Consider the following 13,649-nt stretch of genomic DNA (forward strand, 5'->3'; position numbering starts at 1 on the left):
CGGCTCGGTGCATCCTCGCATCCTATCAGAGCGTCACCAGCAAAATCAACCCGCTGGTGATACCCAGGGTGGCCCAAGGGCAGGGAGGGATGGTCTGCCCAGGCCCCTGATTAGTTGTGCTCGGGGGGTGGAACGCGCGGACCGTGTGATCGATGGGGGGCGGCAGTGGCGGAAAAGCGGCCTCTCCCCTGCACTGATAAGATAAAATTTTTAATTTACAAACTAATTTGATAGTACCGCTACAATTCAACCAGTTATCAAGCGGAGGCGCTGCCGGGCTGGTCGTCTTGTGCCGTTCAGTCTTGTGCCGTTCGCAGAAACGGTAGGATCTGGAAGGCTGGCCGCGGTGGCCACTGGGTGGGTTGCAGGACCATCGTTGCACGAAGAGCTAGGGCTACGACATGGCACCGGTAGTGGAGGTACGGAAGACCGTCCGCGAAGATCTCCCGGAAGTGATCGCCATGATACAGGTAATACAGGTGCAAACAGAGACACCGGAGCCACCGTGTCCGTCCCCGGCGATCAAGGACAGTGGTGCTCAGCTGGGTCAGTTCTTCGCAGGAGTTGGCTGACTTTGAGAAGATGCCCGACGGACCGCAGCTCACGGTGGAGGACCTGGTGCGTGATGGTGGCTTCGGACAGCCGGGGGAGCGATCAGGCGATGGGCCAGTGTTCCATAGCTTCGTGCTCGAGCAACGTCTCGAACGGTCGGCGGATCCTGCAGCGGCTGTGGCTAATCAGGGCGCGACGACGTCGACGTCAACACCGCCAGCCAACTGTAGCGCCGAACCTTTAACCCGGTAAGACATTATTTATAAACAGGGCTCGCAGAGACCCTCTCTCTCTCTCTCGCTGGATTTTCAAGTCCGTTAGCCAACAAACAACCCAAGCCAACGGCAACGGCGAATGCCCGTGGCCTTTCGTCAGACCCCCCGTACCCGTCGTCCACCAATCGGTTGATGGAATGTTACGCCAAATGGTGCTGCTGCTGCTGCTGCTGGTGGTGCTACCATTGCCGCTGATAACAACGCGGCCCCGACCGTCCTGGACGGAGTGCGGAGCGTGCGATGGCAATAAGTTTTCTTTTCCCAGCGGCCGCCCATTGCTTCTTCCTTCGTCATTTCATATGTTTAATCTCGAACTCGGCCACACAGCCGCACACACGAGGAGTGCAGCGGCAGACGGAAAGCCTCAGCAGCCACCGACGTTATCAGTTCGGTTCCGTGGTGGTGTTCCGTTGTTTGTTTTCTATTTTGCTCGATCCCGGCTCAATCGGGTTCCATGCTTGTGCACGCTGGTCGCGGCCAGGCAGGCAGTCACAGCCCGTCTACCCGCCCCGGGCCGGCCCGTCTACCATCACACGGCTGTCGGCTCGGTCGATGGGGCACCCCAGTGAGTCCTTTCATCCCTTAGCACACACGAAGCTGGACGATCCGGCGCGATGGAATAGAGGATTGTTTGCACAATTCTGTGTCGTGTGCTGTGTGCTCGACCCCTCGGAGTCAAGAGTGTCGATGGGCAGTAGAACTGAAACTACACACATTCACACAAACCCAGCTGCTGATAACATCCCCTTGATCGTCACTGGACAGCAGCAGCAGCAGCAGCACCGATCAGGCTCCAGAACAGCCGACCGGGCCGAACACGAGCTGCGCTGTGCCTTATCTTATCAGTGCAGCATATTTAACCATGATGCCTTCCATCATTAGTGATCCCCATTTACTCGCAGTGACTCGGTGACTGCCCACGGTGGCCAAGGAGCAGAGCGGTTAGCCCGCGGCACCCGCGCGGGGTTCGAGAACGGGGTGGACCGCACAATAAATTCAAATCAATCCTCGTTTCAGGCTCAGACTGTGGACACCAATTAAGATGTCAATCCTTCTTTCTCTCCTTCTCCCTCTCTCTCTCTCTCTCTCTCTCTCTCTCTCTCTCTCTCTCTCTCTTTCGTTGGTAATTTCAAAGGAACCTCATCGGATACGCCATATGCTACTACTCGTACTCTACGTGGCAGGGCAAATCATTGGCCCTGGAGGATATCTACATACGCCCACAGCACCGAGGGAACGGTTATGGGGAACTGTTTTTCCGGGCACTGGCACAGCACGCCCAGGATAGCCAGTGCTCAAGGCTCGATTTTCACGTGCTAAACTGGAATCCGGCCACCCGGTTTTACCGTCGCATGGGTGCACTCGATCTGACTGAGGCGGAGAGCTGGCATTTCTATCGCCTACCGAAGGACGCCATCGCGACACTGTGTGGCAAGGAGTAAAAAGTGCCGTCGCGTCCGTTTCAATGCTGCAACTCACAACTGCCACAGCTTCGCTGGTACTAATGGTATTATTCAAACGTTTAACGTGAGCCAAATACAAGACAGCTTTTGTCCTAATGATATCGATCGTAAACCAGCACAGCCATTTGCATTCGGAATGGAGTTTAACTAACGATGGTTGTTGATTGTTCTGTGGTGACCGCTGCGAATGGGCCACCCTTCAGCTGATCCAGCATGAGCTGGCACTTGTTTTCGGCTTCCTTCAGTATCAGTACATTGCCCACGAGGTTCACCAGGTAGATCAGCACCACCATGAACAGCGACGAGTTGTACAGACAGTTGAAGCATCCGCTCGGTAACGGTTTACTACATCGCAACCGCTCAAACAGTCCCATAAATCCGTGCAGGAACTGTAGAGGAACGCACAGGGGCACATATTACTTCTAGTCGCGGGATTAGCAGGGAATGGATCCGCCACTTACCAGCAGCACCAACGATACGCCAAACAGTCCCAGCAGGAGATAGTACAGCATGCCCAGCCCCGGCCCAACCTTAAGGATGTAGCAGATCTGGCAAAAGTTCACCGTGATCAGCGTCATGTCGAACATGCTCTGCACGAACGTATTGCCCTGGGGACTTTTCTGTTTGCCTTCCTCATGCTTCACGACCGGTTTCGACTGGACACAGTAAATGTTTTAGGATTAGTGGCCTCCGGTTCCGATTCGCACTAAACCTACCTCCAGTGGATCGCCCAATTCCATTTGTGGAACCGCTCGGTACGGTTCCGCCGAGTTCCAGTCACTTTCCATCGCCTTGAAACCACTCATTTACCACGCCCAACCGGTGACGATACTGTAATGCAGAAGTGAGGGAATGCGCTAGCGTGACTACACCTTGGCGCTATCGCATTGCTACTTATCGACGTTGATTAACAAGATAAAGCCACGCGTAGACACCGCCTGGTGTCTGTATGGCATCCCACGCAACACGAAAGGAATCTTGGAAGGTCATTTACTTTGATTTATTAATACATTATTGTTTTCTTCAAACTATCCTCCTCTTCATAGGACATTACGAGTAATAGCAAGCAAATGCATAGCAATCCAATCTTAGAAGAGTTATTCAGTTCACGTCCGCCCATGCCGGTCATTCAGCTACCGATATGGCCTGCTTTGAGTCTATTTCCTTATCAATAATTTCTAGCTTTATGCCGTGCATTTGTTGCAAGTGTGAGGTAAGCAGTAATTTGCGTAAGAACGTTTCATCGCACTGAGTGCACGGATATCTTTTGGCAGAGCGTTTTCGTATGATGCCTTGGTGTGTTTTGGCGTGCGAAACCATGTTGTACCTGATGGGGAAGAAAGTGTGATTGATTACTATGCAATTTTACATCACCTGATCTCCTTCGATGCCGTACTTACCTTTGAGAGAACCGTTGCCCACAATCGGGGCACTCGTACGGTTTCTCACCGGAGTGAGCCTGTATTGAGAAGCAAGTAGTTAACGGGTTTAATAAAATAAACGGGTGGCCACGTTTGACGGAAGCTCGTTTAACACTTACTCGCATGTGCCGCGCCAAATGTGAACCCGACCGGAGACTGTAGCCACAAATTTCACACTTTTTTGCCCGAATGTTTTTGTGAGCTAGCTGGTGCATGTAGAAAGATGAGTAGTGAATGTATCGTTTACCGCACAAGTGACACTGGTAGGGGGTTTCCCGTGTATGAATCGACATGTGTCGCCGCAGAGTGGACATCGCGGAGAATTGTTTGTTGCACTCCTTACAGGATAGTGCTTGTTCGCGAGGATGCTTCTGCAGGTGGCTCGATAAGGCTGCGCGAGATTTTAACGATATACCGCAAACCTTACACGTGTGATGGTTCCCGCTTGCCGGGTGCTTCTGCTTGATGTGCCACTGTAAATGAAATGAAATGGATTGTTTAGTTTTCTTGTTCAGTATCGCTTAAATCATCTACCGCTTTAACTTACTTTCCTATCTCCTGTTGTCGGGAAGGTTTCATCACAATAGAAACACTCGTACTGGCTGCTACTAACCAGCGAGTCGTCCTTTTGCTCGGTGTCGCTCTTTTGTTCTTCTTTCACCGGCATTTCCATGTCCGAATCATATTCTAAAAACTCTTCCTCGGTATAACTAAGGGCAGGGGACGCAACCTTGTCCAATATCGATGGAACAGGCTCGATGACAAGATGCTTGGTATCCGTGTCGGTCTCGGGAAGCTCTTCGTGCAGCTCAACCACGGTCGGATGGGTGTGTGCTTTCAACGCTTCCAAGCTGGCAAACGATTCGTCGCAGATTCTACATTTTATCGACAGGCATATCGTAGGGATGGGTTTCCCGTGCGTTACTGCTTCCGTTGCTGGGATGGACGATACCACCTCCTCGGTTGCAACGTTGGGCTCCTCCAGGTCAGCATCACCGGCAGTGCTTTCATTCAACTGATCACACTCATTGTTGTCGCCGCCGTCGTCCCCACCGTCGTCGTCCTCGTCATCGTCGTCGACCGACAGACCAATCGATCCATTGCTCAGCAACTCCAGCAACTCCTTCTGTATGATCAAAGCCTTCGTGTAGGTCGCATCGTAATCGTTCAACTTCAACAAACAACTTTTACACGCCGCCGAATCCGTTAAACTTTGGTACTGTTCCACCAGATCCTGTTCCGTGATCCGCTGCAGCAACTCGAACAACGAAGTACCAGAGTACTTTGTACGTATTTTAAGCAAGTTGGGGACCAATTTTTGGCTGCTTTTTCCACAAACGCAGCACTTTCCTACTTGCGATTCGGCCATCTCGTTGCCGCGAGGAATCGTTTGTTTTGGCTGATCGCTCGAATCAAAACAAACGCGCCCGAACTGTCACCCGAACTGTCACCCAGAGTTGGGGAAAAAAGTGTCCTGCGAATAATCCGCTCGTTCCTCGTTCCTTGTGCGTTGTGACCACCTAAAATGACCAGAAACCGTTCCTAATCGTTGTCGTTGGTGGTCCTTTACGCTCTCTATCCGATAAGAAATCTATCGATACGAGCCCTGCTCCGCACGAACGGACTCGCTATGAACTGCAAACCGCTCGTGACGTGTAAGTATCTGCTGTTGCGATTCCTGTGGCCAGCGCGGCATCATCGGTTGATCCACTTTCTGCTCCACCCTCGTACTAGATTCCGGCGATGCGCGCATCTTTAAGACCCTGGAACCGCACATTGTGGCGGCTCTGCCGTCGGATTCGGCCGAATGGAAGCGTTCGTACGGGCGACCGGTGAAGAATGTGCGCGTGGAAGTCACCTTCAAACCGTTCGAGCAAGCTGCCCTCGATAGGTACAAGGAGGGCAAGTGGAACATCGCTGACCACCCAGTACTGCACATCTACGTGACCGAGTGCAGCGATCTCGAGGCATACCGTGGATCGGTGAAGGAGGAGATCGACCAGTGGCTCAAGCTGCTCAACGGGTACGGTGTGACCGATTGGATGATACTGCTGGTCGAGACGCTGGACGTGAAGAAATCGAAAAACATTCTACCCCGCACGACGGTACTGGACAAGATCCGGCTCGAGTTTGGGGCCAAAAATGGGGACCGCTGCCTGTCCATCCTCAACCCGGCTCGGTTCGAGATGAAGGCCACGGAATCGTTCCGTTGTCTGCTGCAGCGCATCCGCCATCTGATGCTGACGGGATACAACAAAAGTATCGTCAAGTACGAAGAACTCATTCGTACGAATCGCGAGAATCGCATCCAGGAGAACTGGAGCTTCATCGATTACTTTCTGCTGCAGGAACAGCTTGCCTTCGTGCTGGAGATGCTTGGTCAGCACTCGGAAGCGCTCGTGCAGTACGACGAGCTGGATGCCATGTTCTCCCAGTTCATTCTCAACTCGGTGTTTGGCGAGAAGCAAAAGTGGCTGCTCATCTTCGACCAACCCCTCTACGCGTTCCATGGCATATCGTTAAATCCGGCAAAAATGATGGAAACTCGGGCCAAAATCGTTTCGCGCAATGTTACGCTTCTCGAGTTTCGTAGTTACCTTTTCGAACGACAATGCCTACTGCTCGATGCGGCCGGTAAACCATGGGAAATCGCCGAAAGATTGCTTCCGTTCCTGTTCTCAACGCTGCGCGAGATCGAAGCCCTAAAACTGGAAACACCAGAAGGAGCACTGGCCTGCTGGGAGTTTGTTTGTGCCCTCGAGGTGCTCAATCTGTGCGATAAGGTACAGGAATCGAAAGACATCTACAAGTGTTCCCAGTTTTCCGCTCCAATTTGGAATCTGGCCAAAGATAAGCTGTACGGTTTGGGTAAACAGTGTGGGCTGCTGCCAGGCTTTGTACCCACCTCGGAACAGCTGCATACCGTGCTACACCTGTCGGCCGGCATGGGTGACAGTATGCCCGAGACAGCGGGCCACGGAACGGCTTCAGCTCGTCTAGAGCTTCAGCCCGAGCTGCACGTAGAAGCGCGCGCCGGCAAACCACATTCACCGGCACGGAAGCCGAAGAAATCGGCCACCGATACGCTGAAGGAGGCCCTCGGAACCAACCAAGCCTTCACGAAGCTTTATCTCGAGCTGAGCGAGCTGGCGATCAGTACGTACAAGCACGTGTCACGCCTCCGATCGGCTCGATTGGTCGGACTTGATCTGGGCAACTTCTACATCACTCTCAACGAACCCCAGAAAGCGGTCAACTTCTTTACGGATCTGCTGCGTGAACTGAAGCAGGAAAACTGGCACTACCTGGCCAGCCAAACGCTGCTCGAGCTCGCTTCGTGCTACCGGAAGATGGAGGACAACGTTAACTACACAAAAACGTGCTGCGCGATCGCTTGCTGCCACGATCTCGAGCTGCTCGTCCGGACGTTCTATTTCGACGAGTTCGTCAAATCCCTCCGTACGCTTCAGGCGACGCGAAACGTGGACATCGAAGCACTAAGTGTGATCTGCACACTCGAAGATCACTTGCGCATCGAACGGATTCATCTCGAGAGCGCCTCGATCGTACAGGACGAGTTTATCGTCGTGCAGCTTGAACTCGAAAGTAACTTTCCCCGGGAACTGACCGCGGAGCAGGTGCTCCTATCGTTCGAGATGAACGCCAAGCAGCAGAGTAACGTCACCGAGCAACCGTCCGCTGGTGTAAAACCGTCGGCAGAAATCGGTGCCCAGCTACCGATAACGTTGCATCTCGATTACAAACAAGATAACTCGCTCAGCGGATCATCTGTTGCGTGTGACACTCGCACCAAGCAACCGGTCCGACGGAGCAGTAGCACACGGCGCAAAATTTCTCCAACGCAGCGATCGGACTTTACCAACTGTGTGTCGTGTGAGCGGATTGTGCTGCAGCCCGGTCGTAACTCGCTCACGCTCAAGACAAAGGCAACCCGTGTCGGAACATGGAGCTTCCGGCAGCTAGCGGTCCAGATCGATAGCGTTGAGTTTCTGTCCGAGGGTTTACCGCCTCGGTTGGAGCACTTTGAAACGATCACAAAAGCATCGATCGCTTCGCTGAACTTTGTGAATCTCGTTGCTGGCGTAGAGCAACCGGTCGAACTGGTCATTGCGGCCGGAAGCTTCCGCTTTCCCAAAGATGCCAGCGCAACGTTGCGCTGTTCGAAGAATCTACGCGTGCGACTTCAGGCCGGTACAACCCAGGAGAAGACAACATTCGAGCGGGAACTGATCGTGCCGCTGAACGATTTCGCTCCGTTTGAACAGCGCTCGATCGCACTAGAGGCGATCTGTGATCTGCCTGGTAAGAGGGAGGAGCGTGCGATCGAACAGAAGGTTTCACTGCAGGTACCCTGGAGCCGAAATGAGATCACAATTCCACTCCACTTTATGCCGGCCTTGATCGCCTCCTGTCGCCTGCACTCGTCCGGTTCCCGCAAGTTCCTTCAGGTAGTGATGAAGGGAGTCAGCGATTACCGTTTGGTACTGCGCGAAGCACAAATGACGTGCAGTGCCACGGGTGTCACGATAATCGATATTAATCCTCGCGAGCCACAGGAAATGGTTATGACCAAGGGACTCTCGATTTCCTATCTGTACGAGCTACAGGTGGAAGCGCTCAAGGCTGAACGCGAACTGCCGATCGTGAATGTGGACTTTCGGCTACGGTTTGCCGATGCCAGCGTACCGAACGAAACCCGCTCCTATCTACCGTACAGTGCGACGTTCGATGTGATGGACTACACGACACTCTTTACGATCTGTGCGAAGGTTGAACCACAGGAGCTGTGCCGTGTCAACTCGGTCTGCCACCTGAATCTGCGCATCTCGAAGGTGCACGATAATCCGTATGCCGATCTGATGTACGAGGTGTTGGCTGATCAGAACATGTGGGCTGTCGTTGGTCGTACCGCCGGTAAGTCGCAGCGGGTTCCTTTTGTGTTCTGTGTATGTTCTTACATTACGTTTTCTCGCCCTACGGCTAGGTGTTATCTCGATGGAGGAAGTGGAAAGCCACAGTATCACGCTGGATGTGTTACCGTTGGCCGCTGGCTTTCTACCGCTTCCGAACATTCGTCTGTCCAAATACATCTCGGCAAGCAAATCGAAAAGTGATGCCCATCCACGCTTGCAACCGTTTCCTCCAGGACAGATCTACAACTCGACCAAAAGCATGCAGATACACGTCCTAGCTAGCAACACCAACTCGGTTGACCAGGTGCAGTAGGAGAGTAACGCTATCGATCGATCCGATCCGATTCGGACGTGCTGCTCCAGCCCTCTGAATTTGTCCGACCGTTTATAGCTTAATCGTTAAATGGCAATACGCAATACAACACGACGCATTCCAAGTGCGAGACACACAAAGTAACAAAGATTTGAAGTTTGTCTCATCTGAGAAAAAGTTTCTTCATTGTTGCAGGTCTTAGATCGTCCGAGCCCATATTACCCCTTAAAAATGAGCCTACATATAAATCCCTTCATTGCATCAAAATTTGCAGAACGAGTGGAGTAAAATTAGCACAGTGGCATTAGACTTTTGGCCACCTTTTTTCGTCCGATAACGTGTGATTTACGAGATTATTATTTTCGCAACATTCGATACGTGATGTTCACTCTACCTGCAGCTTGCCTATTCCTGTCTAGACGGCTGTGATTAAGGTCATGTTCGAACGATGCAACCCTTATCTTATCGTGCAAGGTGCATCCAGCCAATTTTCGGGCATTTATTTGCAATGGCCGCTGATGCAGTGCTACGTGATATTGGCATCGACAGTCAACCGTAACGGAACGTGGTCTTTGTTAAGGGTAGTAGCACCGCTTTCAAGATGAACAGTGGAACCATCGATACTGGACATGAAGAGATACCATTGCAGTCCAACGACGAAGTGAGATCCAACGAACAAGAAGTACGACCCACTAACCTCGAGGAGATCGATGCTCCCGAAGCACATCCTAGCATCGATACCCAAACCATCGCCGGGCTAGTGACGATTGTTACAGTTAATTTGCACCAGTTGGACCAGCTGTTACAAGTTGGTCCGGGGCTTGGCGTCCGGTACATTGTGTCCTTGGTGCTCTTAATCATTTCCTTGGTGTCCGTGGTAAGTATCGCAGCGATGATTAACTTATGCGTTTCCTAATGCGCACACTTTCTTCAGTTCGTAGTAGTCGTGGTGCGCAGGGTTCTGGAGCGTCATGGCCTAAAGATTAAGCCCAAGAGCAAGCGAATACTCCAGTGGACTAACGACATACTGACGGGTTTCATATTCGTGTCCAATCTGTTGCTACAAATTACCACCGATTTGAGCAACCAGTGCCAAGTTTTGCTCAACCAACCGTTACCATTCGAATCGAACCGAACGAACTGATTGTTATTAACAAATCCATTCAATCCATTTTAATCGCTTGGAACGCGTAAGTTAAATTAGTGGAACACCGCAATCGGCTGGAATTCTATCTTTTCAAAGTTAATATCTTCTGTAGAATGTGCGAGAGAGGAAGTGTCGCTGGCACGCGTCGAGATCGAGCGAGGAGACGTTCGGGGAGTTGCGCCATGTTGTTACAGAAAATACGGAAAGAATTTCCCTGGCATTGGATTACGATGCTGATGATTAATCTGGCTCAGGCGTACAACTACTACCGGGTCGGAAACCGTTCACCTGCGTGGGCTTTTTCCGGACCAAGGCATGTGTTTCTCGTCGTCGGCGTGTTGCTCTCGGCGATAATGCTTACCGTACGGATTGCAGTCTCGCTGTGCATCATATTTAATCGTAAAGTTCGTTATCATAGTAATCGTAAAGAGATCCTTGATTGGATCGCCGTAGGTATTGACCTCTCGCTTATACTGATGGTACTCAATACGGCGTTGCATGTATTTGAAGAAATCGAGTTATACTGTTAAGGCAACAGAGTGCAAAGTGGTGGCCATGCAGGCATGATTGATAGTAAAACCTTATAATCTTTATTGTACGACAGTTTACAGTTAAAGCGACATAGTCACACAAGACCACCTGTCGGGATCGTCGATCGCAGCAGGGAAGGGTACAGGACCGACCCCTCCCACCCTGCACATATGAATCAATTATGGTTGGAATAGAAAAACAAATTTACCCTAGGCGCGCCTCACGCAACAAAAGTCTGCACTAATAATTATATTAATAAAAAGTAATAGAACGGACGCCTGACTACTACTACCCGAAGGGGCTAGGACTCTCTGAGTTGTAGGTGGCGTGATTGAAGTGTCGATCGTCAGCATGCTGCAGTAATTACACAATGCTGAGAACCTTGTTTTTGCGCACTTTTTGCATTTTGCAGGAGTTAACCTGCGACGCAAAGCGCAACGATTTGACCGTTTCGGTGAAGCAATCCTGGAACGGGGCCACATTCACGAACATCAGCGTCTTCGAGTTGCCGCCCAGACTCGGCATCAGCAGGTGCGTGAGCTTTGAGTTGCGGTATGGTACGTGATCGTGACGCTGCACGAGCGCAAGTATGACGTTGCTGAGCTCGCTCAGCGAGCGGTTGATGTTCTTCGTCTCGTCCATCCGCGTGCTTGTCTTGGGGCTCTCGGAACCGGCCAAATCGACCAGATTCACCGAGCCCACGCACGTCTCGCCCTTCTCCCGGTGCGTACCGATGAGCGTGATCTTGGTGACGGCGTGCGACCGCGACGATCGCTCGTTGCCGGCAGTGGCTGCCGTTGCACGGTTCATCTTGGCGATGCTCATCAGCTGATGGAGTCGAGCCGGCGTTTCGACCGTTTCCTCGATGATGTTCGACACGTACACCTCGGTTTTGTTCTTGGCGCTCACCATCTTAATCTCCAGGTCCTTCGTCGTGCCGGTCGTGTCCAGCAGATCGTACAGTACCTCGTTGTAGATTTCCAGGAAGTTTACTCGGATCTAAAAAGGATGGCACAGGACGGAACGAGTTTTAATTTGTGAGAAGAAACAATACTTTGCCGTTTAAGCAAAGACCACGTTTCCTTTACCTCATACTCCCAGCCAAAGCGCTTATAGTCGTTGATTGCACTGAAGATCAGATCCACCGTACGCGGAATGACACCCAGATTGTCGGGCACACCATCCATGGTGTAGGTTTTGCCACTTCCCGTCTGGCCGTACGCAAAGATGCACACATTGTAACCATCGAGGGCGGACTGGATGAGAGGAGACACGTTTTCGAAGATATCTTCCTGCCGGGTATGTGCGTGGAACACGTGATCAAAGCTGAACTCGTGCCGTTTGCCGGTACCATCCATGGCCAATAGCTCGAGCGACTGCTCGTCCAGATACTTCCAGCCACACTCGATCCGTTGCTCCTCCGACGGTAACAGTGGTGGCCGCACGCGACAAAACACCCGAATGTTGCCCCGCAAATCCATGACCATGTTGTGCAGATCCTTACGCTCAATGTTTGCCTGGAACAGTAGTTCCGCGTTCCGATCGTTCGTTTCTTCGAGGGCCATGCTCTTGGTCTCTAAGAAGTTTGAGCGTTCTTTCAGCTCCGCTAGTTGTCGCTTTAGCTCAACATTCTCCTTACTGACCGCCGTGTATTTATCGTGATACAGTTTAAGATCAGATTCCGATCGCTCTAGAGCTGCGGTAAGCTGTGCATTTGATTCCTCCAGTGAACGCTTTTCGTCGCGTGTACCGCTCAGCTCGCACACTAGCTGCTCGCGTTGTTGCTTCAGCTCGTTCATCTCCTGGAAACACTCGTCGTACATATCCTGCAGCGATTCGTGGCTTGCGTATTCTTTGCATATCTTCTCATACTTTTCCAGCAACGCCTTGTGCTTCTCCTGCAGGTGAGCGAATCGAGCCTTGAAGTCATAGGGTGGAATTCGTTTGTTCATTGATTTGGCCACTCCCTGTTTTGCAACGCCGCTCGTCGTACCCCCATTTACTATCTTCGGTCCGTTCGAAGCCGTTGGACCATTTTTACCCGTACCGGCCGTCCTGTTGATCGTACTGGCCACTTTGGAGACGGGGGGTGCCTTTCGCAGCGGAGCAGCAGCTGCGCCAACTGCTCCAGCAGGTTTCGCTACGCTCTTCTGGCCAGTTGATTTAAACAACCCGGCATGTGAGGCAACGGACCCCGTGGTCATCTTGGGCATTTTTGCTGGAACACCGGAGCTACCGTTGGACGCGGTCGGGGGACGCTTGAAATGGCTCGAGGTGATGCTACTCGAAGACGTCGTGGATGTGCTGGACACATTCGATTTCATTGCCAGATCACCGAAGGATCGGCTCCTTCGCATCAGCCCTTCACCACGGCTTTGCTGGTTGGTGTTCGCACTGACCGGACGCAACAGATCGCTGCTGGCCATGAGTGCGACAGTCGTGGCATTGATCTTGGTCGGTGGTTTCGAGAGCGACGGTACGTGTTTTGGCCGATGGAAGTCCTTCCGGGTCAGATCGCATGCCGAACGGCTGCGCCGCAGTTTAGTTCGATTGATTTCCGATCGGCCCGCTCCGCCGACTCCAAAACGTTGCTCTGGCGAAGGGGCACGCGCTTTGAACAAACCAAACGTTGTCGAACCCGTTGTTTGTGGTAAATTGAGCAGATCTCTGCTCAACGGTAACCGGGCGTTGCTGGGCAAACTGGGTGGACCGCTGGCAACGGGCTTACGCAGAAAGGACGGTTTTGGTATTCTAGATTCCATCTGAGAACGGTAGCACACGAAACCCGACTTTAGCACACGGAAACAAGTCGAATTTTAATCCTTCTTACCTTTGCTGTCCGATTTTTTCGCCAAAAAAAAAGTTGTTATCACGAGCGTTATGGAGTCACCGTTTGCTGCGTTCTATTTTCGGGCTGTGACATGACGCGCCGTTTGACGGTTGAAATTAAAATTCGCGGCTACGTCGTTTACATCACTTCGGGGCTTCGGGAGTCGAGAGTTGCGATTTTTCC

At 51.9% G+C, this 13,649-nt stretch overlaps 6 protein-coding genes across 6 annotated transcripts; 3 read left to right on the top strand and 3 right to left on the bottom strand.

The window, feature by feature from the left end:
* Positions 1 to 245: 245 nt before the first annotated feature.
* On the top strand, positions 246 to 2,410 carry LOC126570855 (thialysine N-epsilon-acetyltransferase). The gene is made up of 3 exons (XM_050228908.1): positions 246 to 470; positions 562 to 800; positions 1,963 to 2,410. The coding sequence occupies exons 1-3, from the start codon at positions 402 to 404 to the stop codon at positions 2,267 to 2,269; spliced, it is 615 nt and encodes a 204-aa protein (XP_050084865.1). The 5' UTR covers positions 246 to 401; the 3' UTR covers positions 2,270 to 2,410.
* Positions 2,319 to 3,214, bottom strand: LOC126570857 (uncharacterized). Its single transcript, XM_050228909.1, has 3 exons — positions 3,007 to 3,214; positions 2,752 to 2,946; positions 2,319 to 2,679 (listed from the first exon to the last, which is right to left on the bottom strand). The coding sequence occupies exons 1-3, from the start codon at positions 3,094 to 3,096 to the stop codon at positions 2,434 to 2,436; spliced, it is 531 nt and encodes a 176-aa protein (XP_050084866.1). The 5' UTR covers positions 3,097 to 3,214; the 3' UTR covers positions 2,319 to 2,433.
* A 60-nt stretch (positions 3,215 to 3,274) lies between these two features.
* On the bottom strand, positions 3,275 to 5,084 carry LOC126570853 (zinc finger protein 14-like). Its single transcript, XM_050228906.1, has 4 exons — positions 4,259 to 5,084; positions 3,831 to 4,184; positions 3,691 to 3,749; positions 3,275 to 3,617 (listed from the first exon to the last, which is right to left on the bottom strand). Exons 1-4 carry the CDS (start codon positions 5,078 to 5,080, stop codon positions 3,416 to 3,418), a joined length of 1,437 nt encoding a protein of 478 aa, XP_050084863.1. The 5' UTR covers positions 5,081 to 5,084; the 3' UTR covers positions 3,275 to 3,415.
* Positions 5,085 to 5,133: 49 nt separating this feature from the next.
* Positions 5,134 to 9,098, top strand: LOC126570848 (trafficking protein particle complex subunit 10). Its single transcript, XM_050228901.1, has 3 exons — positions 5,134 to 5,366; positions 5,446 to 8,646; positions 8,717 to 9,098. Exons 1-3 carry the CDS (start codon positions 5,342 to 5,344, stop codon positions 8,956 to 8,958), a joined length of 3,468 nt encoding a protein of 1,155 aa, XP_050084858.1. The 5' UTR covers positions 5,134 to 5,341; the 3' UTR covers positions 8,959 to 9,098.
* Positions 9,099 to 9,550: 452 nt separating this feature from the next.
* Positions 9,551 to 10,353, top strand: LOC126570859 (uncharacterized). The gene is made up of 3 exons (XM_050228911.1): positions 9,551 to 9,835; positions 9,893 to 10,148; positions 10,218 to 10,353. The coding sequence occupies exons 1-2, from the start codon at positions 9,560 to 9,562 to the stop codon at positions 10,100 to 10,102; spliced, it is 486 nt and encodes a 161-aa protein (XP_050084868.1). The 5' UTR covers positions 9,551 to 9,559; the 3' UTR covers positions 10,103 to 10,148; positions 10,218 to 10,353.
* On the bottom strand, positions 10,332 to 13,606 carry LOC126570849 (protein claret segregational-like). The gene is made up of 3 exons (XM_050228902.1): positions 13,467 to 13,606; positions 11,725 to 13,398; positions 10,332 to 11,635 (listed from the first exon to the last, which is right to left on the bottom strand). Exons 2-3 carry the CDS (start codon positions 13,396 to 13,398, stop codon positions 11,000 to 11,002), a joined length of 2,310 nt encoding a protein of 769 aa, XP_050084859.1. The 5' UTR covers positions 13,467 to 13,606; the 3' UTR covers positions 10,332 to 10,999.
* Positions 13,607 to 13,649: the final 43 nt, after the last annotated feature.

This window comes from Anopheles aquasalis, chromosome 2 (genome assembly GCF_943734665.1).
Source record: "Anopheles aquasalis chromosome 2, idAnoAquaMG_Q_19, whole genome shotgun sequence".
Taxonomy (NCBI): Eukaryota; Metazoa; Arthropoda; class Insecta; order Diptera; family Culicidae; genus Anopheles; species Anopheles aquasalis.